General features: G+C 53.1%; 2 protein-coding genes across 17 annotated transcripts in view; both read right to left on the bottom strand.

The window, feature by feature from the left end:
• Positions 1-1265: 1265 nt before the first annotated feature.
• Positions 1266-13642, bottom strand: LOC102113016 (bone morphogenetic protein 8B). Its single transcript, XM_005529816.2, has 7 exons — positions 13237-13642; positions 7423-7615; positions 5915-6063; positions 5164-5358; positions 4504-4583; positions 3795-3905; positions 1266-1638 (listed from the first exon to the last, which is right to left on the bottom strand). The coding sequence occupies exons 1-7, from the start codon at positions 13640-13642 to the stop codon at positions 1489-1491; spliced, it is 1284 nt and encodes a 427-aa protein (XP_005529873.1). The 3' UTR covers positions 1266-1488.
• Positions 13643-15369: 1727 nt separating this feature from the next.
• The window catches only part of MACF1 (microtubule actin crosslinking factor 1), a 146938-nt gene continuing 134774 nt past the window's right edge, over positions 15370-27533 (bottom strand). For 10 of the 16 annotated variants that reach the window (XM_088067401.1, XM_088067412.1, XM_088067402.1 and 7 more), the window contains 9 exons: positions 26340-26502; positions 26101-26255; positions 25795-25869; positions 25065-25082; positions 23109-23226; positions 20987-21198; positions 20434-20544; positions 18641-18764; positions 15370-16433 (listed from right to left, as the gene is read on the bottom strand). In XM_088067401.1, the coding sequence (XP_087923527.1) occupies positions 16180-16433; positions 18641-18764; positions 20434-20544; positions 20987-21198; positions 23109-23226; positions 25065-25082; positions 25795-25869; positions 26101-26255; positions 26340-26502 (1230 nt within the window). In that variant the 3' untranslated portion in view covers positions 15370-16179. The remainder of the gene's footprint in view (positions 16434-18640; positions 18765-20433; positions 20545-20986; positions 21199-23108; positions 23227-25064; positions 25083-25794; positions 25870-26100; positions 26256-26339; positions 26503-27533) is intronic. The other 6 variants (XM_088067408.1, XM_088067414.1, XM_088067416.1 and 3 more) reach the window with 3 other exon arrangements.

The following is a 27533-nucleotide window of genomic DNA, read 5'->3' as shown; positions in this document are numbered from 1 at the left end:
AGGGGTGACAATGGGACACTCAGGGGTGGCAATGGGACATCCAGGGGTGACAATGGGACACTCAGGGGTGGCAATGGGACATCCAGGGGTGACAATGGGACACTCAGGGGTGGCAATGGGACATCCAGGGGTGACAATGGGACATCCAGGGGTGACAATGGGACACTCAGGGGTGACAATGGGACACTCAGGGGTGACAATGGGACACTCAGGGGTGACAATGGGACATCCAGGGGTGGCAATGGGACACTCAGGGGTGGCAATGGGACACTCAGGGGTGGGAATGGGACATCCAGGGAGGGGAATGGGACACTCAGGGGTGACAATGGGACATCCAGGGGTGGCAATGGGACACTCAGGGGTGGCAATGGGACACTCAGGGGTGGGAATGGGACATCCAGGGAGGGGAATGGGACACTCAGGGGTGACAATGGGACACTCAGGGGTGACAATGGGACACTCAGGGGTGGGAATGGGACATCCAGGGGTGACAATGGGACACTCAGGGGTGACAATGGGACACTCAGGGGTGGGAATGGGACATCCAGGGAGGGGAATGGGACACTCAGGGGTGACAATGGGACATCCAGGCATGGCAATGGGACACTCAGGGGTGGCAATGGGACACTCGGGTGACAATGGGACACTCAGGGGTGGGAATGGGACACTCAGGGGTGACAATGGGACACTCAGGGGTGACAATGGGACATCCAGGGGTGACAATGGGACACTCAGGGGTGACAATGGGACATCCAGGGGTGACAATGGGACACCCAGGGGTGACAATGGGACATCCAGGGATGGCAATGGGACACTCAGGGGTGACAATGGGACACTCAGGGGTGACAATGGGACATCCAGGGGTGACAATGGGACACTCAGGGGTGGCAATGGGACACTCAGGGGTGACAATGGGACATCCAGGGGTGGCAATGGGACACTCAGGGGTGACAATGGGATTCAGGGGTGACAATGGGACACTCAGGGGTGACAATGGGACATCCAGGGGTGACAATGGGACACTCAGGGGTGGCAATGGGACACTCAGGGGTGACAATGGGACACTCAGGGGTGGCAATGGGACACCCAGGGGTGACAATGGGACATCCAGGGATGGCAATGGGACACTCAGGGGTGACAATGGGATTCAGGGGTGACAATGGGACACTCAGGGGTGACAATGGGACATCCAGGGGTGACAATGGGACACCCAGGGGTGACAATGGGACACTCAGGGGTGGGAATGGGACATCCAGGGAGGGGAATGGGACACTCAGGGGTGACAATGGGACATCCAGGGATGGCAGTGGGACACCCAGGGGTGACAATGGCACACCCAGGGATGGCAGTGGGACACCCAGGGGTGACAATGGCACACCCAGGGATGGCAGTGGGACACCCAGGGGTGACAATGGCACACCCAGGGATGGCAGTGGGACACCCAGGGGTGACAATGGCACACCCAGGGATGGCAGTGGGACCTGTCCATCAGTGGCAGCCGCAGGATTTCACCACCATGTTCCGATGTTTCTTGAGGATGACGTTGTTGTTGCTGTCGTAGTAGAGGACAGAGGTGGCGCTGAGCTTGGTGGGGGCACAGCACGCCTTGGGCACGGCCTCAGGCTTCATCAGGTGGACCTGGGGGGATGGATGGAGCCCGTCAGCCCCAGCAAACGTGGCTCCAGGCAACAGAAAAAGCGTCAAACCGACCTAAAAACCCTGGGTGAATGGGGGGATTATTTCCATCTTTCTGCGAAAATGTTTATTCTAAACTGCAGGCAGTCCCTGCTGCGGTTTATGTTGGATCAGGGCTCACGGCACTGCGTGGGCCAGGCAGCCCCTTCATTAATTTGGGATTTCAGGGCCCTTTTTTCTCACAAAAATAGACAAATGACTAAAAAAAAAACCCCCATAAATCAGCACAGCACGGGTCAGGCTCCAGCGCTGGGTGTCGTTCCAACAGAGATTCTCCACCCCAAACCTAAAACCTGAACTCCACAGCACCTCTGTGAGCACGACTGTCGCTTCTGGATGGTTCTCCCCTGCTCGGGGCTCTCCTCAATCTGGTGTTTTCCTGCAGGGCAGCAGCCGGAGGGACGCTGGAAGGACGCTGGCTGCCCCGACATGTGCGATTAATTTATGGCAGGGCCAGCCGAGCTCTCCCAGCTCGGAAGTCCGGTGTTTTTGCTGTCCAACCCTGCTATTTGCAGCTCAGCCTGGGGCTGGCACGGCTCCGCGGCCGCCTTTGCCCTGGCGCTTCCCAGAAGGATCCAGGTGATTCACATCCTGCTCCGTTTTGGGAGCAGCGCTGGGTTTAGGGGTGATGGGGGGGTGTAAAGGGGGGGAAAAGCCCCTCCCTGCTGCTTCCAGGATGGTTCTCAACCCCCAGATGGGCGCTGGAAGCTTCCTTATGTCAAAATTAAACCCCGCCAGGCGACACCTTCAAAGGCTGGGCCGAGGGCTCGGCGCTCCCTGTAATTAACCGCGAGCACCGGAGCCGGGCTGGCTCTGCCATTGGGAAACCAAACACTCACAGGGCAGGAAATTCCAGAAATTAAAACGCTGGCTGGGATGTGGGGTGGGTTTGGGAAAAAGAAAAAAAAAAAAAAAAACCCAACAAAAAAACCCAAGGCATTAAAGCTTTCTTGCTCGGAATATGCTGAGCCCAAGGTTTGGATGCCGGGGTTGTGGATAAAGCCTTGGGAACAGCTGGAGAGGAGATGCAGGGATGAGAAGGAGACTTTTTGGGAAGAGCAGGGGGGCTCTGGTGTGCCCTGGGCTTGTCCCTGCCTCCCCAGCTCGCCGCCAGGGGTGACATTAAGCTGTCAGAATCGGTCAGTTTTGCCCCAGCTGCTGTGGAACTGTGTCAGTCAGAAAATGGAGAGGTGAGGGAGCTCTGGGATGACAAAATCCCGCTCCTGCACCCTCCTGCTTGAGGAGGAGGGACAGGGATTTGTGCCCTCGCTCTGGGTCTCTCCATGAATGCCTTGAAATTCCATATTGGGGCCTGCTGTGAGCCTGGGGCAGGGCCAGTCTGTGAGCAGCCATCCAGATGTGTGAGCACCCAGCCAGCTGTGCATAGACCCAGCCAGCTGTGCATGCACCCAGCTGTGCATGGACCCATCCAGATGTGCGAGCACCCATCCAGCTGTGCATGGACCCATCCAGCTGTGCGTGGACCCATCCAGCTGTGCATGGACCCATCCAGCTGTGCATGCACTCATCCAGCTGTGCGAGCACCCAGCCAGCTGTGCATGGACCCATCCAGCTGTGCATGCACTCATCCAGCTGTGCATGGACCCACCCAGATGTGTGAGCACCCAGCCAGCTGTGCATAGACCCAGCCAGCTGTGCATGCACCCAGCTGTGCATGGACCCATCCAGCTGTGCATGCACTCATCCAGCTGTGCATGGACCCATCCAGATGTGTGAGCACCCAGCCAGCTGTGCGTGGACCCATCCAGCTGTGCATGGACCCATCCAGCTGTGCATGGACCCATCCAGCTGTGCATGCACCAACCAGTTGTGCATGGACCCAGCTGTGCATGCACCCAGCTGTGCACGGACCCAGCTGTGCATGGACCCATCCAGATGTGTGAGCACCCAGCTGTGCACGCACCCACCCAGCTGTGCATGCACCCACTAATTCTTTATTTCAGTCAGGAGCCCACCCGCCCCCTCCCCACGCTCACCCCCAGCCGTCTCATCCTCAATTCCCAGCTCCTCCTCGGGCTCTGCCGGGCTCTGGGCGCCCCCCAGGACCCCGCAGGACCCCCCCGGGGGGCTGCACTCACCAGGGACTGCAGGATGGCGTGGTTGGTGGCGTTCATGCAGGAGTCCAGCGGGAACGCACACTCCCCCTCGCAGTAATAGGCCGAGTATCCCTGCGGAGCGATCACCCAGTCCTGCAAAACCAAAAAAAAATGGGATTACACCCAGGGCTTCGCCCTTCTGTGCCCCCTCATCCATTCCCCACCTGCACAAACAGCTCAACCACCTCCTCCTCGCGTGGCTCTGCCAGCAGCAAGGGTTTATTTGGATTTTTTGGACCGAGCCATGGGTTTATTTGGATTTTTTGGACCGAGCCATGGGTTTATTTGGATTTTTTGGACCGAGCCATGGGTTTATTTGGATTTTTTGGACCTAGCCATGGGTTTATTTGGATTTTTTGGACCGAGCCATGGGTTTATTTGGATTTTTTGGACCGAGCCATGGGTTTATTTGGATTTTTTGGACCTAGCCATGGGTTTATTTGGATTTTTTGGACCGAGCCATGGGTTTGTTTGGATTTTTTGGACCGAGCCATGGGTTTATTTGGATTTTTTGGACCGAGCCATGGGTTGTTGGGGGTCACCTGTGGGGTTTGGGGTTGTGGCAGTTCATGTTTGCCTTCCCAGCTCCCGGGGTGGTTTCATGGGCGGGAGAATCCAGCCCAGGGTGGGGGAATGGAATGATGGAGGGGTTTTTTTTTTTGGTCATTTACTTCTCCCAGCAGACAAGTACCAGCCAGCCGAGGTCCTGGAAGCTGACGTAGAGCTCGTGGCGCCGGCAGACCTGCCGCCCGTCTGTGGCGTGGACATCGTCTGTGGGGAAAGGGGACACGGAATTTCAGCTCTGGAACCCCCGTCCCGCCCTTCCCCTGCACTCATCCCCCTCAGAGGGGGTTGGATACAGCCCCTGGGATTGGGATTAGCCAGGAGAACCAAAGCACAGGAGCATTTGCTGCTGCACGAAGGGAAAAGCAGCTCCAGACACGCCTATCAATGGATATTCCAATACTGGGATGAAGGAATTCTGCCTTGGAAGGGCTAAACCCCAGCTTTGCTCACTTTGAGGGTTTCCCAAACTCCCTGCTTTCAGGGCCTTCCTGTTCCCCTCCTGCCTGAGCTTTCTGGAGCTGTGACACCTTCCCAGGGCTCCGAAGCCAAGGGCAATGAGGCAAAAATTCCAATATTCAGTAATCCTGACACGCTCACACCATTTCCTTGAGGGCATCCAACCCAAACCCTCTCTGCACCTCCCAAACTGCACAAACCTCCCACCCTAAAACCTCCCAGCTTTTGGCTCCCTTTCCCTTGGGCCAAAAATTGGGATTTCAAGGTGCTGACAAGCAGAGCCTCGTGTTTTCCATAGGGATCCCTCCTCCTCCAGAAAACACCTCACCAAAAATTCCCGGGAGCTTGTTTGGGTGGGGGAGGTCGTTGGATTTCTTGTGTTGCCGCCTCCTCGGGGGTCTGGCCGCTCGTGTGACACGGCCAGGGCTGGGGTTGGCTCGGGAAAATGTCACCATGAAGGGCTGCTTGGAGCGGGGTCCCCGGCGCCCCAGGAGCCCGGCCGAGCCCGGATCCACGCTGTGCCCTGCGGGGGACACGACCGTGGGTGGCTTTGTCCTCAAACAGAACCCGTTTGGTTAAAGCAGAGATTGGAAATGCAGGGAATTCACAGCAGGAGCTGCGGTTTTGGCACCCCAAGGGGTCGGAGCCCCCTGAGGATTCTGTTCCAGCGCCAAACGGGGCTGTTCAAGGATTAAAACCGATTTTCTCCTTCGCTCCTGTGGAGGGAAAGGAATGGATGGGGCGTTCCTGGCTGTGATTCCTCCTCCCATGGAAGAGGAGCTGCTCCTTGCGTGCCTTCCCACCTGGAAAAAGCTGGAGCAGATTTAATCCCGTGGGGAAAAGAGGGCTAATCCTCTGCCACACACACAGAGGATCCCTCCAGGTAAGGAGTTCATTAACGGGGTTAATTACAGTCCATGTACAGAACCTACAAACCCGGACTGCTGGCATTCATCACGGCTGGAAGTTTAAAATTGCTCTGAGATCAAGCCCCCCACCACCACCTCCCACGGCGCCGAGAGGACTCCAATTCCTGGGAATTTGGCCCCAAAGGCTGCAGGCAGGTCCGGCACACTCACCATCGTCTGTCTCCACGTAGAGCCGCAGCCCCAGGTGGTGTTTCTGATCCCCTGACCAGTGGTTGCTGGCGGCTGTGACATCAAACACCAGCCAGCCCTCTGTCCCGGCACGCAGGTCCTGCACATCCAGCAGGAACAGGTCGGATTCCCTGCAGGAACAGGGGGAGAAGGAGCAGGTGAGTAACAGCACCAGGATAATGAATGGAAACGACTCCTGGGAGCTGTGTCCGGACAGATCCCGGCTCTCCGTGCTGGACACCACGGGGGTGTCCTGGGAAAAGCTCCCTCCACGTCCAGCTGGAGATGCCAGGGCGGGCACTGCCCTGTGGGAAGGTGTGGGAGCAGCCGGACACGGTGGTGCTGCCTCGGCTGGGGTGGGAAAGCCGGGAGCTGGTCCTCATTCCTGTCTCCATCCTCATCACCTTCATCCCAATTCCCATCCCCATCATCCTCATTCCCATCCCCATCATCCTCATTCCCATCCCCATCACCCCATTCCCATCCCCATCACCCCATTCCCCTCTTCCATTCTCATTCCCTTCGTCTTCATTCCTGTACCTCCTCCCATTCCCATCATCTTCATCCCCATTCCCATCATTTTCATCCTCATTCCCATTTTCATCCCCACTCCCATCATCTTCATCCACATCATCTTCATCCCCATTCCCATCATCTTCATCCCCATCTCCATCATCTTCATTCCCACTCCCATCATCTTCATCCCCATTCCCATCACTTTCAACCCCATTCCCATCTTTATCCACATCATCTTCATCCCCACTCCCATCATCTTCATCCCCATTCCCAACATCTTTATCCACATCATCTTCATCCCCATTCCCATCATCTTCATCCCCATTCCCATCATCTTCATCCCCATTCCCATCACTTTCAACCCCATTCCCATCTTCATTCCCATCTTCTTCATCCCCATTCCCATCATCTTCATCCCCACTCCCATCATCTTCATCCCCATTCCCATCATCTTTATCCACATCATCTTCATCCCCATTCCCATCACCTTCAACCCCATTCCCATCTTCATCCCCATCATTTTCATCCCCATTCCCATCATCTTCATCCCCATTCCCATCATTTTCATCTTCATTCCCATCATCTTCATCCCCACTCCCATCATCTTCATCTTCATTCCCATCTTCATCCTCATTCCCATCATCTTCATCCAAATTTCTATCGTCTTCATCCTCATTCCCATCTTCATCCCCATTTCCATCATATTCATCCCCATCATCTTCATCCCCACTCCCATCATCCCCATTCCCATCATCTTCATCCCCATTCCCATCATCTTCATCCCCATCTCCATCATCCTCATCCCCATTCCCATCATCTTCACCTCCATCCCCTTTCCCACCCCCATCATCTTCATCCCGACCCCCATTCCCATCTTCCCCACACCCATCCTCCTCCTGCCATACCCCCTCCCACCCCCTTCCTCCCCACTCCCACCGCACTCATCCTCATTCCCGCCCTTCCCAGCCCGTCACCTGTTGGAATTTTGGGGATCCACCTCGTAGATGCTGAGGTGGAGGCTGCTGTTGGCGTGCCTGGGAGCACCGCGGCTTTTGTAGATGCGGAATTCCGCGGCCGTCACGGCCTCTCCCGCCGGCACCTGGGTCAGGTCGAACCTGAACTCCTTCCAGTAGGGCTTGGGCGAGAACAGGTCCCGGTCCTGCTCCACTGAGGAGCAAAACGTGTCAGGGATCCGAGCCTGGAACTCCCCCAGCTCCACCCAGACGGATTTTGGGGATAAACCCGCTGGTTTTGAGCCGCCGGCAAATTCCCGGCTCCTGAGAGCTCGAATCTGGGTGCAGCCTCTTTTATTTCTGCCGTTTATTTTGCTGTAAACCCACCAGCTGCTCCTCCCAGCCCTTGTTAATATTAAAATAATTTAAGTTAAAATTAAAAGCACAAATTAAAATTAAACTCCAAGCTGGCTATTGGAGGAGCACAGGGATTGTGCCGTGCTTTAGGGGCTGCAGCATTTTGTGCCTCATCATGAGGTGAAAAACACAAAAATTTGAGTTTTTGGGGGTCAGCAGAACCATCTGGAGCAGGAATTGGGATTTTCCAAACCTTTCTTGCAGCAGACAAGGCTCATCAGGGCCATCATCACAGGCCACAAGTAAAGATTTGTCCACGAGTAAAAATTTATCCACAATTAAAGATTTTCAGCCTGTGTGATTTTGGGGAGTTGGGGGGGGATTATCAGGTCACTGATCTGTAAAAAAAAAAAAACCCTCCCCTTTTTCCTGAAAAATTTCTCCATCACACTGGGACAGGAAAAATCTGATTTTATTCTGTTTGTCCTTAAAGAATGAACCTTCCTTCTCTATGGTAATGCAGCCCCCACAGTTTTGTTAATGTGCAAATTATTTGCATCAAATTGTTCTTTAAAAATATCCCAATCTTCCTAGCCTGGCTATAATTAAAGTTTATGATTAAATATGATTCAAATGTGACTAAAGCTTCTCCTGCTTCAGGCGCAAAAGCAATTTGACCTGGTGCTTGCTTTTAAAACTAAAACAAATAACCAACTAAATCAAAAATAAACCTTTTAAATGCATTTTTTAACTAATTCCAGGGGGGAAATATCCCAAATTTAATCCACCATAAGCTTTCCATTCCCATTTATACAGAGGGAGCAGCGCATCCCTCCAAACCCAACACCGAGATTTTACTTACACAAGTAAGCAACGAAAAAACCCAAGTTTTTTTCCTTCTTCTTCTTCTTTTATCCTTTTTTTTTTATTTTTTTGCCCCTTTTAAATTTTATTTTCTTTTTTTTTTTTTTTTGGTCAGATCCCACATTCCCTCCAGCTCCTGGCCTCACCACAAGTTGTGTTTTAAAAAAAGCCCAGGGCAGGGCGGATGCGGAGAGCGCTTCCTGCTCCGGCGGGGCGGCTGCCAGCAGCAGCAGGAGGATGCTCTGGGGTCCTGCCCCCCTTTTTTGGGGGACACAGAGCCCCCCAAACCCTCTCCAATCCCTTTTTTCCATTTATTCCACCGTCCCATGGCGGGATGGTTTTATTCTCACTGGATTATTGGTGCTGCCGAGGCCTCGTGGCGCTCACAAAATCCTTGAATTCCCCCCCAAAAACGCACCTCTGTTTTTTTTTAGCACTGATAAAGCCCCGGTGTTTATCCCACGGATGATCCTCAGGTACGGAGTGGTGTCCCCTTGGGTGACCCCAAAATCTTTGGCTGTAGCTCTGACCCAGGTGGTTTTTTTTGGGGGGGGGGGATTTTACTGTCAGAGCCAAGGAGGTCACGGAGACCCCACCTCAGATTTAAAAAAAAAAAAAGCCAAAAAATTGATTTTTATCCCTAGAAAAGAGTGAAAACCTCTGCTAAAATTATTTATGAAAACTTCCTGTTGCTGTGGAGGTGATGGAGGGGCCCAGGGATGAAGGCAGAGGAGGGGGTTTGGTGGCAGGGGAGCCCAGGGACACCTCAGCAGTTGGAGAAATGCTAAAGGGGCTGCAATTAGCTGAGCTCCTTGATGAACCAAACAAGCCTGCAGCAATCTGTTATTGGGATAAAATTCCAGGAGGAATCCCTGAATCCTCTGCTCCTGCAGGGAGAAGCAAAGGGAACCCCTTTGGAGGGGGAGAACAGAGGGAGAAGCTTCCCCGCTCTGTGCCACAGACTTGGAGAGGCTCCAGCACCGCTAAAATAAAAATGGTTGTGAAATGAGAACCCTGCAGCTCCCCCCGAGCACCCAGAGGAGCCGTGGGTGCTCAGACCCTGCTGGGGGTGTGCTGGAGGTGCCCCCCCGGCTGCTTTGGGGAGCCCAGGGTGCCTGGGAACCTGCCCCCGATTCGGGTTGACTCAGCCACACCACCAACCCTCAATTATCTGTGGGCGGATTATCCGGATTGCAGAGGAGACGCACCAAAAAAGCTCAACCCAAGCGCTTTGCTCTCCTTTTGCCCTCTGGCATCATCCCCAGGAGCTGCTGCGTCTCCCCCCGGAGCTGAACGTGCCCCCCTGTGCTCTGTGCTCCCATCACCCCCCAAAAAATCATCTAGAAATGATTTTACACCGATAGAAACAACCCTGGGGCTGTTCCCTTGGCAGGGGATGCCCAGCTCCATCCCAGCTGAGCCTCCTGGTGTCTCCCTGAGCATTCCCAGATCTGTTTCCAGATCTCACCCTTCCTCCTGCTCCCCAAAAATATTCTAAAAATGATTTTACACCGACAGAAACAACCCTGGGGCTGTTCCCTTGGCAGGGGATGCCCAGCTCCATCCCAGCTGAGCCTCCTGGTGTCTCCCTGAGCATTCCCAGATCTGTTCCCGGATCCCACCCTTCCTCCTGCTCCCCCAGGTTATTCTTGTGTGCTTTCTGTGCTTCTATAAACTGCGCATCAGTCGTAATTACCGGTCCTGGCTGCTCCCGATGGGTCCCCATCATCATTTCAGACACCAAATTAAAAGGAAATGCCAGGATATTCAACCACATCAAGTGCTCTGGGTCCTAAAATAGGTTTAAAGGAGATGCAGGGAAGATGCTGTCCTTCACTAGGAAAAAATAAGCTCTGGAGGCTTTTTGGAGTGGGGAGGGGTTTAGGAGTTATCCCAACACAAAACTCCCAGTTTTTGGCTCGTGAGTGCTTCCTTCTTGCTCCTGGGATGAGCAGGACACGGGGCCAGCTCTGCACACCCCCAGCCCAGCTGCTTTTGGCCGGGACACAGCCTTGGCCCCTGCCCTACACACATCCAGCCAGGAGCAGGTGGATCCCAGGGATTAATTTGGGAACTTTTCCCATTGAAACAGACACAGAGGGGTTCACACAGGGCACTGACACCCCGGCACAGGCTGCCCTCGGGTGGATGGAGAGAAGAGGAGGCTCAAATTGCTGCAGAATGAAGCCAGGGGTGGGAAAATCCTGAGCCAGCTGGATTTCAGTGGGAATTGTGTGGGGGTGAGGGCAGTGGGTGATGAACTTCCAGCGTGGAGCACAACCCAACTCCTGAAATTCAATTAAAGAGGCTGCCCTGGGCTCCCACCCCACGCTTGTGCTTCCCTGAAGCGCCTGGGGTGCTGTGGCTGTTTTTTGTTTGTGTCCTGCATTTCTCCCCGGTGCTCCCTGGATTTTCCAGGAAGGTGTTCGGCTGTGGGCACCGCTTCATCTGAAACATGGAATCACACACTGCTTTGGGTTGGAAGGAACCTTAAAGATCATCTAATTCTGACCCCTTGCTATGGGCAGGGACACCTTCCAATGGATCAGGAGCCAGGGATGCCAGGAGGGAGAGGGGGGATGTGTGTGCTGTGGTGTCCTGGGGAGCTCGGGAATGCTGTGAGTGTCCTCTCCCCCTTCCCATCACAAATCTGCTCCGTGATTACACCCTGTCCTCATCCATGACTCACAGCTGAGGAGAAATCCCAAAGCCCATCCTCACCCCGAGCTTAAAAACCCAACATCCCACCTGAGTGCTCCTCCAGAGGCCCAGAAATATCCCAGGTCAGGCTTTATCCTGGCTGCAGAGCAGCCGAAGGGGTGGCACGGGCGGATCCAGCATCACCAAAGGCAGCTGGGGGTGCCCCTGGCTGTCCCTGTCCCCCAAACTGCGCCGTGTTTGTGCTGCAGGGAGCTTTGGCATTCCCCCTTCCCGGGAACGAGGTGTGCCGACAGCCTGGCTCACACAGGGCTGGCTGCAGGCGGAGAGGTCCGAGTGCCCAATGGGGCACGGCCTTTACCCCATTTGCATGTCCCATCAGGATAATTGTGCAGCTAATTTTGTATGCAAATGAGAGCTGGCCTTCTCCCACAAAAAAAAAAACCCAACCAACCCTTATTTAATTAACATGAAGGGGTTGATGGAGCCACAGAAATCAAAGCCATTCAAATTGGAGGCTGGAGCTGGGTTCCCCAACTCTCCTGGCTACTCCAGGAGCGCTGGGAAGGGGGCAGTGCCCCCCTGTACCCGCAGTGACGCTTCCCAAAGGCTCCCCTGCACATCCCACCCTGCTTCCCATTAGCCCTGACCATTTCAAATCCCATTTTGGTGCTCGGGTGTTGTCCCAAGTGCTGAGGGGATTTGGTGCTTCAGTTTTTTGTCTCCATCGCTCCCAGCTTTCCCAGGATGATGAGCTCCAGCAGTTCCCTCAGGCCTCTGGAGAGGAGCTGGGTGCACCTGTGGGTGCTCCTGGGTGTGTCCCAGGGAGACTCCTCACACCCACACGGGGTACAGGGGGTGTAGGAATGGGTGGGAGGCACCTCTGGAGCCCCTCCCTCACCTAAACCTCCTCCCAGGAGTGCAGATCCCCCTCCCATCCTTTAATTCCAATTCTCCCATCCTCAGAGGTTGGGGGGGACTTTGTGCTTGGGGCACCCAAACACCCCTGAAGGCAATGAGCAGGGGCATGGAGCAGCTCCACACCCGAGCTCCTGGCCTGCAAACCCCACTGGGTTCGGAGCTCCTGCTCGGAGAGAGGACTCAGCTCATCCCGAGATGCTGGGAACAGCTCCGCTGCTGCTCCAGCAGCTGCCTGGAGGGATGCTGGAGCCTGGGAACAAGCTGGCCGGGATTCCAGCAGCAATGAGCAGCCTGGAGGATTTTATTCGGAGCCCTGATTCAGTGTCCCGTCCAGGGTCACCCTGCTGCTGCTCCCAGAGCTGCTGTCCCGAGCCCCCTTCCCTCCCCACCTTGTGCCCACTGAAATGGGGAGAGCGGCGGGGGCCGAGGCTCCCTCAGCTCGCCCTTGCTGCAGGACATTCCCCTTCTCCATTTCTCCTTTTTAAACCAAGTTGGGATTCGTCCCGGCCGCTTTCACCAACACTCGTGTCCCTCACAGCCACCGTGTCCGTCACAGCCGCTCTGAGCTTAACTTTGGGCAAAAAAAGTTCCTTATTTGAGCAAGGACGCCCTGAGAAACCACTCCAGGGCCGAGGGATGCTCGGAGCTGCCGGTACCGGTCACGGACCAGGAGTTCTGGCTGGGCTCAGCTCAGCCCCGTGTCCCCCGGTGTCCCCTCGGTGCCTTCCCGGCTTTGCCACCGCCTCCTCCCCGCTCCTGCCGGTCCATTCCCGTCTGCTTTTTGTCCCCTCGGTCCCTCCCGGTCCTGCCTAAGCCTCCTGGATCGTCCCGGTGCGCTCCCGTGCTTCCCCATGCTCCGGTGCGCTCCCATGCTCCCGGTGCCCCCGAAGCCGCCGGGATCCCTCCCGCACGTCCCGGTGTCCCCTCCCGGTACCCTCGGTGCGCTCCGCTCCTCCCGATGCCCCGCACATCCCGGTGCCCCCCTGTCCCGCCGGTGTCCCCCGGTGTCCCCCGGTGTCTCGCAGCGGTTCTCACCCATATTGACGAGGCTGACCACGGTGTCCGCCCGGCTCACCACGCTGCCGGGCGGGGGGCTCTGCGTGCTGAGCCCGGTGAGCACCGGCCGCGACACCGCCGCTTCCTCCCCCTCCTCCTCCTCCTCGCCGGCCACGGCGTGGTACAGATCGAGCATGAAGAGCGGAGCGGCGGCGGCGGGGGCTCGGGCGGGGGCTCGGGGCCGGGGCCGGCCGGGCAGCCCCAGCACGGCCAGGATCTCCCTCTGCACATCCCGGCGCTCGCCGCCGCTCAGCCGCCGCTGCGGGACCCCGGCCGAGTGCAGCCGGCGGCGGAGGACGCTGCCGCTGCCCAGCTGGCACAGCACGGCCGCCAGCCACAGCAGCGCCACGGCCCCACGCCGCCCCCCGCCCGCCCCGAGCCCCATGGCACCGCCGGGACCCCCCGCCCCACCGCCCGGTGCGGCCCCGGGCACCGGCACGGCCCCGGCTCCGGCCCCGGCCCGCCCCGGCGGGGCGAGGGAAAGGGACGGTCCCTGCAGCGGCACCGCCCCGGCTCTCCCCGCCCGGTGGCTCCGGGAGCATCGCTGGGCACGACAGGCGGTGGGCACGGAAAGCCGCGGAGACCCAAATTCATGGGAAATCATCCCTGGGGATGCTCATCCTCGTGGAGACCCAAATTCATGGGAAATCATCCCTGGGGATGCTCATCCTCGTGGAGACCCAAATTCATGGGAAATCATCCCTGGGGATGCTCATCCTTGTGGAGACCCAAATCCATGGGAACTCGTCCCTGGGGATGCTCATCCTCGTGGGCACCCAAAGCCGTGAGCTCCCGCCCTCACTCCCAGCCAAAACCATGGGCACCCATCCCTAGGGATGCTCCTGCTGCACGGAAATCCATTCCTGGGGATGCTCCTGCAGGCTCATGGGCCAACAAATGCACAGAAATCCATTCCTGGGGATGCTCCTGCAGGCTCATGGGCCAACAAATGCACAGAAATCCATTCCTAGGGATGCTCCTGCAGGCTCATGGGCCAACAAATGCACAGAAATCCATTCCTAGGGATGCTCCTGCAGGCTCATGGGCCAACAAATGCACGGAAATCCATTCCTAGGGATGCTGGGCACCCTCTTCTGACCAAACCAAACCCAGGGACAGCCACCTTCAGTGGCACCCAAATCCGGGACCATCCACACCTGGGGACACTCCCCCCCATGGCCACCCCAACTCCTGGACACCCCCTTGCACCCCTTCCCCTCACATCCACTTCCCCACCCTCACCCCCCAACCTGCTGGGTTTCATTTTGGGGCTGGGAGGTCCCAAAATAAACCCCACAATAAAACCAGGGTGCAAACACCCCCTGACTTCCACAGCCACTGCCTTCCCACGCGGGATCACCAGCTCCAGCTCATCCCCACAAAGCTAACACCGGGGAATAAAGTAGGAGGCAAGATTGTTTATTACCGCAAGCAATTTTAATACAAAAATGTGCCTGTTTTTTTTTTGTTTTGTTTTCTTTTTTGTTTTTGTTTTTGTTTTTTTTTTAACAATTCATTGGTAGAGCTTCAGTTTTGCCTCAATTTGAAACCAATTGAGAGAATCACACAGCAACACGGTCAGAGCCGGAGAGGAACAAATATTTAATAAATACAGGAGCTGTGGAGAGCCCTTGCCCCCGGCCCGTCTCCTGGTCACTTGGTCAGTTGGATTTTATTACAAAGAAAAAAAAGGAGCGTACAAAAGCAAGACAGGACTTGCAGCGAGTGTGCTGGTGAGACTCATTTCAAGGACAAGCAACTGTGCGTGTAAGTCCAGATTTCTCCTAGGAGCAGAGTTCACATCAATCTCAGCCTGGCTGGAAGTGGAATGACCAGTTAAATAATAAATAGGAAACAGAGAGATGCAGATAAAACAGTGATTGTGTAAGGAACGCCTCGGGGCGGGCTGGTTAAGCCATTCATCCAGAAGAATTCTTGATTTTGGAGGGCCCACCACCATCCGAGTGATCCACACCTGTAATTGTACCCCGTGCTCTCCCCTGGCGTGAAGCTCCTCCTCAAACCCCTCCCCAAAACCCCTCACCCTCGGTTTGTTCTTTAAAAACAAAGTTGTCAGGACAGTATTTTCAAGACAGCAAAATTGTCACGGCCTTTGCTGTAGTGTGTGCAAATTTTATTAAAGTCAAACTCCGCTTTCTTCAGGTAAAACCACGTAGCTTTTAAAAAAAATGGAAACATAAGCCCCAAGTCCCCTCACCTCATGTTTCTCTGGTTGAGGTATCTGTGATTTACAAAAAGAGAGTTCCTTGAACACTGCAGGATTCAGGTCTTTGCTTTTAAATATAATTTACCTTGCTGAGACAGCAAGTTTAGTTTATAAAGATGCATTTAGGAAACAATCCTAAAAGATAAAGCAGGTTCACACCCTGCACCGCGCAGAAATCCTATTTATATTTTAGTTTTTCTTTACACTTTCACATCTTGACCTTTTTTTTTCTATTTTTTTTTGCTTCCTTTTTTTTTTTTTTTTAAGTGTTTTTCTTGATTTTTTTTTCTTTTCTTTCTCTCCCACATTTCAGTTTTCCAGGCCCCTCTCTAAAAAGGGGTCACCGAGAGGCAAATTTTTTTTTTTTTTTTTATATCTACATAAATATTCACATGAAAATAGTAACTTACAAAAAAGGAAAAAAAACAAAAAAAAAAACAAAAACCCCAAAACAAGAAAAAAACAACCCCCAAAACAAAAAACAAAAAAAAAAACCCCAAATAATAAGGCAGCTTCATAACACAACTTTTCTTTTACACTTTTAACAATATAGTTTCTCCCATTTAGAATAAATATACATCCAATGTACGGAGCGGGGTTAAAAACCAGACACGGGGTTGGGTTTGGGGGGTGGAAAATCGGTTGATTTTTTGCTTTTTCCTTCCTCTCCCCTCAGCAGGGTGACTGCTACAGTATTATCTTTTAGGGCCCGGAGTTTTTGGGGTGGCAGCGGGCGTTTTCTTGGACATGGTGGGGATTTTGGAGGGTTTGGCGGCTCCCCGGCGCGAGCTGTGCCCGCCGGCCGCGCTGCTCTCCGAGGTGTCCGAGCACGCCGACTGTGTCTCCAGCAGGTCGAAGTCCGAGGCATCGCTGCCCCGGCGGCTGCTGGCCCTGCTCCCCGTGCGGCTCCCGGCGCGGCTCGTGGGGCGACTGGCTGCTTTCTTGGGGTCTGCAAGGAAGAGCGAGCAGAGATGTGGGGAGGGAGCTTTGTTCCTCCTGCTGCCGCTGCCCGAGGAGGGTTTTGGTTTGGGTGGTTTTGTGTTTTTCAGGTTCTGCGCTGCGTTGGTATGTAAAAATTCTGAACTCCATAGAGAGCTCATACAGAAAGTTCTGGTATTTAATTCTGAACTCCATAGAGAGCTCACACAGAAAGTTCTGGTATTTAATTCTAAACTCCATATAGAGCTCATACAGAAAGTTCTGGTATTTAATTCTGAACTCCATGTACAGCTCATACAGAAAGTTCTGGTATTTAATTCTGAACTTCATACAGAGTTCATATAGAAAGTTCTGGTATTTAATTCTGAACTCCATAGAGAGCTCACACAGAAAGTTCTGGTATTTAATTCTGAACTCCATACAGAGTTCATATAGAAAGTTCTGGTATTTAATTCTGAACTTCATATAGAGCTCACACAGAAAGTTCTGGTATTTAATTCTAAACTTCATATAGAGCTCACACAGAAAGTTCTGGTATTTAATTCTGAACTCCATATAGAGCTCATACAGAAAGTTCTGGTATTTAATTCTAAACTCCATATAGAGCTCATACAGAAAGTTCTGGTATTTAATTCTGAACTTCATATAGAGCTCACACAGAAAGTTCTGGTATTTAATTCTGAACTCCATACAGAGTTCATATAGAAAGTTCTGGTATTTAATTCTGAACTTCATATAGACCTCACACAGAAAGTTCTGGTATTTAATTCTAAACTCCATATAGAGCTCATACAGAAAGTTCTGGTATTTAATTCTGAACTCCATATAGAGATCATACAGAAAGTTCTGGTATTTAATAATTCTGAACTCCATATAGAGCTCATATACCAAGTTCTGGTAATTATTTCTGAACTCCATATAGTAAGTTCTCCTGGTGTTAAACTCTGAACCCCATACAGAGCTCCTACAGCAAATTTTGGTGTATAACTCTGAACTCCATATATCAAGTTCTCCTGGTATATATAACTCTGAACTCCATACAGTGCTCATACATCAAGTTCTGGTATTTAATTCTGAACTCCATATATCAAGTTCTGGTACATAACTCTGAACTTCATACAGGAAGTTCTCCTGGTATTTAACTCTGAACTCCTTATAAAGCTCACACAGAAAGTTCTGGTATTTAATTCTGAACTCCATATAGAGCTCACATAGAAAGTTCTGGTATTTAATTCTGAACTCCATATAGAGATCATATAGAAAGTTCTGGTATTTAATTCTGAACTCCATATAGAGCTCACACAGAAAGTTCTGGTATTTAATTCTGAACTCCATATAGAGCTCATACAGAAAGTTCTGGTATTTAATTCTGAACTCCATAGAGAGCTCATATAGAAAGTTCTGGTATTTAATTCTGAACTCCAAATAGCAGGTTCTCCTGGTATTTAACTCTGAACTCCTTATAGAGATCATACAGCAAGTTCTCCTCACAGACAAAACAATCCTTTCCCAGCCTGAGAACACCGCTGCAGCTTCAGGCCCAAAAAGTGAAAACAACAGCAGGATAAAAACAACAGAACAGTCTGTGACTTCATAACCTGAAGCTGTAGTTGGACAATTAATTACAACTTTTCCAATATGGAAATGGACCAAAACTTATGAATGTATGAAAACTTTTGTGTTTGTGTGATCCATTGTTCATCTTGGGTGGAGCCATGGCCAGGCTCTTGCACTGCCCAAGGTGCATCCTTTGAAAGCTTTTTAATGAATCCCTGCTTTATTCCTTAAATTCTGTCCAGCCCCTGTTCCAGATCAGCCTCTCAAGGCATCACTCCCCCATCCCTGCATCAACAGTGAAACCCCCAAAACCCCAAACCTGCCCCCACCAGCACCCCTGAGCTGGCAGGTTCAACATCAGGGTTGATTTAACTGTGAAATCCCCAAAACCCCAAACCTGCCCCCACCAGCACCCCTGAGCTGGCAGGTTCAACATCAGGGTTGATTTAACTGTGAAATCCCCAAAACCCCAAACCTGCCCCCACCAGCACCCCTGAGCTGGCAGGTTCAACATCAGGGTCCCGAATTTCAGCAATTCCTTGGAGTTCAGAGCTGTGCCAGCATCTCCTCCCCCACCACCCCTCAAATACACCCCTCAAATATTCTGTATTTTCTCCACTGCTCCGGGGGGGATTTTCCCCATCTTTTCCCCTCGCTCACCTGCCCGAGTGGTTTTGGCACCTGTGGAGACCGGTGAGGAGCTGTTACTGGTGTCCCCAGCCAGGGAGGTGCGGCTGGAGTGGAAGGTGGGGCGTTTCAGCTTGCTGCCCGCCGAGGGGGTGACCTTGGGAGGAAGCACACACAGGACATCCTTCAGCTGCCACCTGCACCGTGACCACATCACATCCCAGAGAGATCCGCGGCAAAAATCTGGGCATCTAAGGAGCCCCCATCTCAACGGTCAGGGAGGGCACCAGCTGCTGTTTCTGCACTTCATCAAGAAAGGGAAAAACCCAAATCCTGAAAATTTGGAGGGGAATGGCAGATTGTGAGCTGCAGGCTGATGAAAGGGGATTTGTTGGGAAGAAGAAAATCCCAAGAAAAGCTGTTAGGAGACGGCATCAGCTGGGCTTGAGACCTCCACAAAAGGGAATGTGGAACAGGGATTTTAGCATCCAAGCAGCTCAGGAGAATTTTGGAAGGTCAAGCCTGACTTGGGACCTTAAGTAGCACAACTCATTGTGGGGAGAGGCGCAGGGACACCCTGGTGCTGATGTCTACACCACTCCCAGCGCCCAGAGACAGCCAAACTGGAAAAACGATGGACACAAATCTCAGCAGATCAGCTCTGGCTGCCTTTTCCTGACCTTTAAGATGTGGGAAGTGCAGCTGGTGTGGGGTGAAGCAGCACAACAGGCAACTCTGCTCCCACTGCTGCTGCAGGAAGCCAAGGGGAAGGTGCCAGCAGGGCAAGGGCACCTGGATCCAGCTGGAAAAGGCAGCTCCAGTTCCTGTTCACCATCCAAAGCTCTGGGTTTGGAAAGCGCCTGCCTGGGGTGTCCCCCAGCCCCGGGGTTTTTAGGGGTGCTGCATCCCTGGAGAGATGGACACAGAGCCCAGAGGGCATTTCCCACAGAGAAATGCCTTTTTTTCCTCCATCCCCTGGGATTTTGTGACTTTTGGGAACCTCAGAAATGTTGGAATGTGATGAAACTGGAGCTGCAGGGGGAGAGGGGCAGCTGAGGGAATCAAAATCCATTAACACGCGATTTTCAGGGTACCACCGTCATCACCAGAGATTTCGATTCTCATCCTTGATCCTATTTTAAAATAGGCAGCAAGCATCAATTTGGGGCAGCTGGGGAAGTTCTCCTGACCTGGTGAATCAAATTAATCCATTTTCCACATGGAAGCACCGCTGAGCAAGACACAGTTACCTCACCAGCGCAGCGAACCACCGCGATCTACCCAGCGCTTCTCACCACCCTGCAAGGAAATCCCTGCAAGGGCAGGAAAAGCCCACGAGGAGGCTGAAAACTTCAGGGAAAGCCAAATTCATCCTCCTGGGAGCATCAAGGCGGTGGCTGGACACGCCAGACGTGCTTCAACACGGTGCCAACCACAAGCTCTCCATAAAACCGAGGCGGCGTGGTGACGGCTGCAGCCGATTTTCAAGTCTCAACTCGGCTGCCGGATTTCAGTTTTTTGGGAAGCCAAAGGCGTCCCCTTTCCAATAAAGCACGGAAAATTAATATATTTTTCGAATCACCAGAGGATTAACACGGTTTGGGAAGCGGGTGAAGGTGAATTGAAAGCTTTACTCCGATGCTGATTTAATTTTAATCCGAGTTGGAGACTGATGAAAAACGCCAACAGTCGGAGCGTTAGCGGTGCTACAAGCGCTGCTCTACCGTGAGGAAAGCGTTAAGAGCAGGCAGGGGAGTGGGATGACTCCGTGGCAGGGGCACTCCAGCCTGCCAGCAGCTCCTTGGGGCTGGCAGACCATACTCTACCTCGGCGCTCGGGAGCTGGAAGTCGGAATAATCGAATCCCCTCAGGGGGGTGCCCGCTTTACTGTTTATCAACCAGGGTTTGTCATAACATCGGGAGAAGTGGTGTGGAGTCTGTGAAATGGAAAAGCCAAGGAAGGGGAGGAGAGGTGGGATGGAAGAAAAGAAATTTAAAAAATGGAAAAAAAATAGAGAAATGGGAGAGTATCTGGAAAATGGCACAAAAACGGAGCGAGAACGGGAGTTACACAAATTAAAATAAAGGGGAAAAACCCAAAAGGTGATGAAATAATGGCATGGTGGGGAAGGAGAGGTGAGGGGTGATGGCTTCCTCCTGACAGCACAGCCCAGCCCCAGGAGCTCCGGCTGCACGGCGAGCGCTGGGGACCCTCCTGTGCCGCCACAGAGATCCAAGGCTGGAAAACTGGAAACCCATCCCACCTCCATCCCACCTTCCACTGAGCACCTTCCAGAACCTTCCTCAAACCCCAGCCTCCCTCCTCCTGCTCATCTGGGCTTCGGAGAGCAGCGAAGGGAAGGGGGAGCTTCACCCCACCTTGGCTCCGCTGGCCGGAGTGGCCGGAGAGGAGGGCATGGAGGCGCAGCTGTGGTTGCTCTGGCTGGCGCTGGAGCTGGATCGTGTCGGGGAGGCCGCCCGGGAGGAGGGTTTGGATCTCCGGCCCCGGGAGCGGAACGGGGTCATTCCCTGCGAGGCTCCTTCCGGCAGGATGAACTTCTCCCGCAGCTCCAGGTTGGTCCGGCCTCGTGCTGGAAGGGGAGGAAGGAGAGGAGAGCTCAGCTCTGGAGGGACCCGGCATCCTCAGCGGGGCTCAGGATGCTCCAGCTTCCTCGGGCATCTCCCCACGCCCGTCTCCGAGGGCAGGGAGGCTGCCCTGGTTCTCCTGCTCTGCCTTAAAACCACCTCCTGCCACGGATCAGCTCTTTGAAAAACTGGCTGATGAAAAGCTGGCCCAGGAGTTCACAATGGATGCTCTGCTCCTCTCTTGTGGAAAAGCATCCTGATGGCCATTAAACTCATCCTGATGGCCTTTAAACTCATCCTGAAGGCCTTTAAACTCATCCTGAAGGCCTTTAAACTCATCCTGAAGGCCTTCAAACTCATCCTGATGGCCTTCAAACTCATCCTGATGGCCTTCAAACTCAAACTCATCCTGATGGCCTTCAAACTCATCCTGATGGCCTTCAAACTCAAACTCATCCTGATGGCCTTCAAACTCATCCTGAAGGCCATTAAACTCATCCTGATGGCCTTTAAGCTCAAACTCATCCTGATGGCCTTCAAACTCATCCTGATGGCCTTCAAACTCATCCTGATGGCCATTAAACTCATCCTGATGGCCTTCAAACTCATCCTGATGGCCTTCAAACTCATCCTGATGGACATTAAACTCATCCTGATGGACATTAAACTCATCCTGATGGACATTAAACTCATCCTGATGGCCTTCAAACTCATCCTGATGGACATTAAACTCATCCTGATGGACATTAAACTCATCCTGATGGCCTTCAAACTCAAACTCATCCTGATGGCCATTAAACTCATCCTGATGGACATTAAACTCATCCTGATGGCCTTCAAACTCACCATGTCACAACAGTGGCCAATGTGATCTCTAACGTGGCTCAAAAATAGCAAAAGCAGCTTTGGAGGGTTGAGATTCTCGATAATCTGAGAGAGATTCTGCTCTCTCGCAGCTCTGGGCAGCTCCCCACGTGTTTTTTTGGGGGGAGAGAGGAGAGAAAACCGCCTTCCCAACTTTTCCAACCAGCCAGTGGAAACCAACTTTCCCAAACTTTCATCCAAACTTTCATCCAAACTTTCATCCAAACTTTCATCCAAACTTTCACCCAAATGCCTCAAAGAGCTGGAGGGTCTCCCTTTGACAAGCAAGGGGCACAACCAAGCAGGGAGAAGGTCTGTGGGCTTCAGCTCCTGGGCCAGCTGACGTGTGCCAGTGCTCCATGCTCAGGGGTGTTCAAACAGAGAGCGAGGGCATGCACCGAGCCTTACACCGGAGGAATTCCGGAGCCGACGGATTACGGAGCAGAAAGCCAAGAAAGCAGGAGGGGAAGTGCCACGCTGAGATAACCAAGGGATAGAAACAACCTCGATGTCTGCTGCAAAGCGTGAAGGGCGGAGGAGGAGCAGGAAAACACCCCGAGGGCTCAGCTCGCTGTAAATCATGCTGCTTTCAGCAACAGCCGTCGGGCAGCCGGAGCACGGAATGCAGCAGCTTGAACAAGACACAGCCGAAGCAATTAACACCCCAGAGAGCCCAGGGAAACGTGGAGCACTCTCCAAAACATGCTCCAGCCCCTGGCTAATCCTGCTCTGTCCCCTGCTCGTGGCTCTTGTCCAGCCCAGCGGCTCTGACCGCTGTCAAACCTCAAGGTTTCGGGAATGAGGCGACCCCAGCTCCACTTGTTGGGGTGTTAAAAGCAAGGAAAACACGACCCTTCCCTCTTTCCCTGGATAAACACTGCCAGGTTTGCTGCAGCATCACCAAATCCGGTGATTCCAAGTTCTCCATTTGCTTTTGGATCTGTTTTCTCCAGCTCCTGCCCATCTGGGTAACGACCCACGCCGGTCCCCCAGCCACAGCATCCAAACTGCCCTCCGTGGGTGGGAAGACCCTGATTGCACCGAGCCTCACCTCTGCACGGGTCATTCTTCACTAGAAACTCGTCCAGGGCCATCCATCCTCCGCCCACACGGACCATGACCGTGCTCCGCAGGATACGGACCAGCCGCAGCTGCTGGGAATCGCCGAACTGTGGAGCCAAGGAAAAGAGCTCAGGGAAAGGGGAACAACCAAGGGAATGCAGCTCCTTCCCTCCCCAGGCTGCACCAAAGGCTTTCATCCACCTGTTTCATGGTTTAAAGGCTTCTCCAGGCAGGTTCTGTTGGGATAAGTGCAAGGTAATGCAAATTGATGAGGAGATTTCCTGCCTGGTTTGAAGCCGATGCGACCAATCAAAACCCTTTAAGGATTTATTTTTATTTTTTTTTTTTAGAGCAGCAATTTTAGAATTTGGGGCTTGGATGGGTTTTCTCAGCCAGAATTGTAGTTCTCTGCTGGTTTTGTTTTTTTTTTTTTTTTTTGTGTGAAGGAAACAGAGGCTGGCAGTGCCCTGACCCTGCTGGTGCAGCCCACGAGGGAAAGGTGCCAGGTGATTCAGCAGGACAAGCCGAGCCAGACACCTCTGGCCACCACCAAATCTGAAATCCAGGGATTCCCCTGAGCCTCAGACTTGACCCCCAGCAGCCACAAAGCCCCTGCTGCAGCAGTGAGGATGTTTGGGTGAGTGCAGAGTGGTGGGGGATCCAGGCAGGAATCCCCAGCAAATGTTGATTAGTGATTGCGATGTTCATTAGTGGTTTGAAATGCCTGTGGTATCAAAAAAAAATGCACCCTGGATCAAAAGCATGTGCTTATAAAGCTCCCCTCAGTCTCCTGGGAGGGACATGGAGAGCCTGGCTTGGATGTGGCAGCTCTGCTGGTGCTGCAGACAGGTTTTGGAAGCAAGGCTGTCTCCAGAATGATCCAAAAAAAGGGGAAAAAACCCCAAACATTTGAACAATTTTCTTTGGGTGGAGATGCAAAAATCAGAGATTCAATGAAAACAGAGAGATTCAATGGAAACAGTGGCTGGGTCAGGGAAGGAGGTGACATCTCTGGATGACCTGGAGCATTGGTGGATCTCCCTGCTCCAGGGTCCCACCAAGCTGTCCTTGTCCCAGTTCAAGAGCTGCTGCCCCTGTGCTCACAGGCAGGGAAGGGAGCAGGGAACTTTCTCCCTCTCTCCAGGCTCTACGTGAGGTGTCCTCCAAGAGCCAACCCCAGGGACCAATCAGTTCTCATGATTTTTCAGTTTTTTTGTTGAAAACACCTCAAGAATCAAAGCCAGAGCTCTCAGGAGCCACCCACGTCCAACATCCAAGTTTGTTTCATTTTGGGCATCTTTTGGGGCGTCTTTTTGGGTGGGCACCGTCACTGCATGTGAAAAAAGAGCTTTTTTTTATCTGGGCAGGGGCAGTGGGGACATCAGGGGGACATCAAGGGGTGCTCCAGCCCTGTTCCAAAGGCAGCTGGGCTTATCCCAGGTGACGACACTCTCAGGAAACATGCAGGTTCTGGGAGGGGAGCTTGCCCCAGAGAGGAGTTCCTCAGTGGGAGTAGCAGGGATGAGGGTTTAGTTGTCCTACAGGATTGCTCAGCGCTCTCATTCCATGGTGATTGCAGCCCAACCCCACCCTGAGCCTGGTGCAGGTGGTACCCCCTGGGCTGGCACACATCCACCTGTGTCCCCTGTTCATTCACCACCATCAACATCCCCAGTATATCCAGGAGAGGAACCCAGAGGGAAAAATTTCCCCGCTTTCGCCAAATCCTGCTTTTCCCATTGAATTTTTCTCTTTTTTCTGCCCAATCTTTTTTTGTTTCTGTTTTTCCTGGGGTGGCACTCCTCTGTACCAGGCTCTGCTGAGCAGCACTCCCAGATCACATCCTCCCACAGCACCACAGGACAGAGCAGCACCACAACACACAGAGCTACAGGGGTTAAAAAAATTCCAGAGGTGAGAGACAGCACCACGAGGTAAACTGTACCTGATTGCCGAGGAAGAACTACGGAGAGAGAGGAGTTGGAGGGAGAGGGAAGGGGGAGAGGGGAGCAAAGTCCAGAGGAAGAGGAGGGGAAAGAAAAACAAGAAAAACATTTATGGGATTAACAGTGCAATAATAATGAAATCTGTTAACTGCAGGAGTCAGAAATCCGGGGAGGTTTGGGCTATTTGGGGGGAAGGAGAAGCCCTGGGAGTTTTGGGGCCGGTGCTGCCGGAGTGGGATCGGCTCCTCCCGGCCAGAACATCAACCCCAAACCCAGCTGGGGCAGGAAAAGTGGGAATTCTGCCACCACTTCACCTCGGTGAAGGGCTTGAAACATAAACAGCAGCTCATTACAAAGAGATTCTGTCATGAAATTATTCTCCCTTCTTCGGGAGCGAGCTAAGAAAAACACAGGCACAAGGTACACTCATCCAGGAGGGAAACTTCAAGGGCGGCTCCTGCCCAGTGAATGCAGCATTTCACGGGGCCCCCGGGCTGCCTGCCCCAGAACAGGGACACTTTTATGTTCTCCCAGTTCAGGGAACGCCCTGGGGCCAAGGATGGAGCTGGGAAAACACATCCCAGCCACCTCCACCGGTGCCAGGGGATGAGGTCTCCGCCTCACCCCGGGTCCCCCCGTGCCAAGCTGGGCACCCCTGGGTGATCCCCCCTCCCTGGGTGGGAAGGGGGAGCAGGATCTGGGGGAGGTTTCCATCCCCCTCTGCCTTACCCGGTATTTGTTCTCGCCGATCTGCTCCACTTGGAATCTCTTGGCACACTTGCACTGGGCCACTTGCCTGGTGACCTGCCACCACCAACACGAGAGGTGAGGAACCAGGACTTGGGGACAAATCACTTCTCAGATAAAACAGCCCCAAGCAGCCTTTCCTTCCAAAACACGCTCAGTTCCGACCAATTAATTTGGCTCGGCGCCGCCAAAATCCCATTTTAATCCGATTTTTCTCTTCCCCACTGCCAACCCAAAGCCTGAACCACCCCCTACCCCGCTGAGCACCCCCTTTTTCTGCTGCTTCACCTCATCCTCGATCTTGTCAGCGTCAGTGGTGGGTCTGTAGGCGTCCTTGTTGGGGTGGAGGGCAGCCACAAACTCGTAGTAGTCGATGTAGCCGTCACCGTCGCGGTCAAAGATATCGGCCACCGCCGTCATCTCCAGCTTCGTGGTGGGGAATTCTGGAAGGAGAAGGCAATGAGGGAAGCTCCTCAGCCAGAGCCAGGGATGCAGGAGCAGCAGGGCTGTTTTTTCCAGGGACTCACTGGAAGCCAGGATGCCGTCGATGAATTCCTGCCGGGTGATCTTCCCGTCCTGGTCCTTGTCGATGCGCCGGAAGAAATCCATCACCCGGGATTTCTTGTGGTTCATCCAGCGCATGTACTTCTTCCTCCAGACGTCAAAGTCGAAGTTTGCAAACTCCTTCAGCTGGAAGGAAAAGCCAGGGAGGGTCAGTGGGGGAAATCCCAAAGGAGCAGCACCCACAGAACCACCCCAAAACCCCCTTGGGTGAGCTCCCGACCCCACCGCTCCCTGCCCGCCCTCCTGGGAAGGTTTATCTGGGTTTATCCAGGTAATTCCCAGTGAGGGGCTGCCCAAACTGAATTCCCAGCACAGGACACACAGCGGAGATGACAGCCAGAGTGTGGGTTGTGCATCCCAGGAGCTCGGGATGCAGCATGGGGACACACAGGCAGGGAAGATCAGCTACACAGACACACACACACATCATCTGCTCGGCCTTCTGGGGATGCTTCCTCACCCCAGCGACTTGCCAGGGAGGAATTCCCACTGCCAGCATCGTTTTGGGCATGGATCTCCCCTCTCCCCTTCCCTCTGAGCAGCCAGGAAGGGATTTCTTGCTCATTTTCCAGCTCTGCAAGTCCCAGCCTCACACACTCCAATTTAAACACCTTTCTTATCTCCCCACCCCAAAAGGACCCCTGTGACCCCACCAGCTCAAGCAGCTCACACCAAGGTAAGACAACAATTTTAAGGGGTTTTTTTTTGGGTTATTTTTGGTCTCTCTCTAAACAATCTTGGGGTGAAAAGCAACGAAGAAAAAACATGAATACGAAGGAACTGAACTGACCTACAGCAAAAGCAACAAAAAACAACAAAAAAAAAACACCACTCACTTCTGGGCATAGCTGCTTTGTTAAGCATAAATAAAAACAAAAATGACATTAGATGGTTGGATAAAATAGAGACAGCAATTGTTAAACTAATTACTAGGAGGAAAGCAGGGCCTGGCTGTCATTAACTCTACAGATACCAAATACAGCGGCACGAAGCTGGTTAATGGGCAGTTAATTATTTAATTACCAAAGGGTTTTTAGCCTTAATATTTTTAGGAATATCTGATATCTGGAAAGGCAGCAGGAACAGCCTGCAAGAGCTGGGGCAGCACTGATTTAAAACGCTTCTTGCACCTCTCTGGGGGTGAACTCGCAGCTCCC

The sequence above is a fragment of the Pseudopodoces humilis genome, chromosome 27 (assembly GCF_049639895.1).
Source record: "Pseudopodoces humilis isolate 2021_Gansu_Grassland_sample_001 chromosome 27, ASM4963989v1, whole genome shotgun sequence".
NCBI lineage: Eukaryota > Metazoa > Chordata > Aves > Passeriformes > Paridae > Pseudopodoces > Pseudopodoces humilis.
Note: the sequence above shows the minus strand (reverse complement) of the source record. Positions and strands in the feature narration are given on the sequence as shown.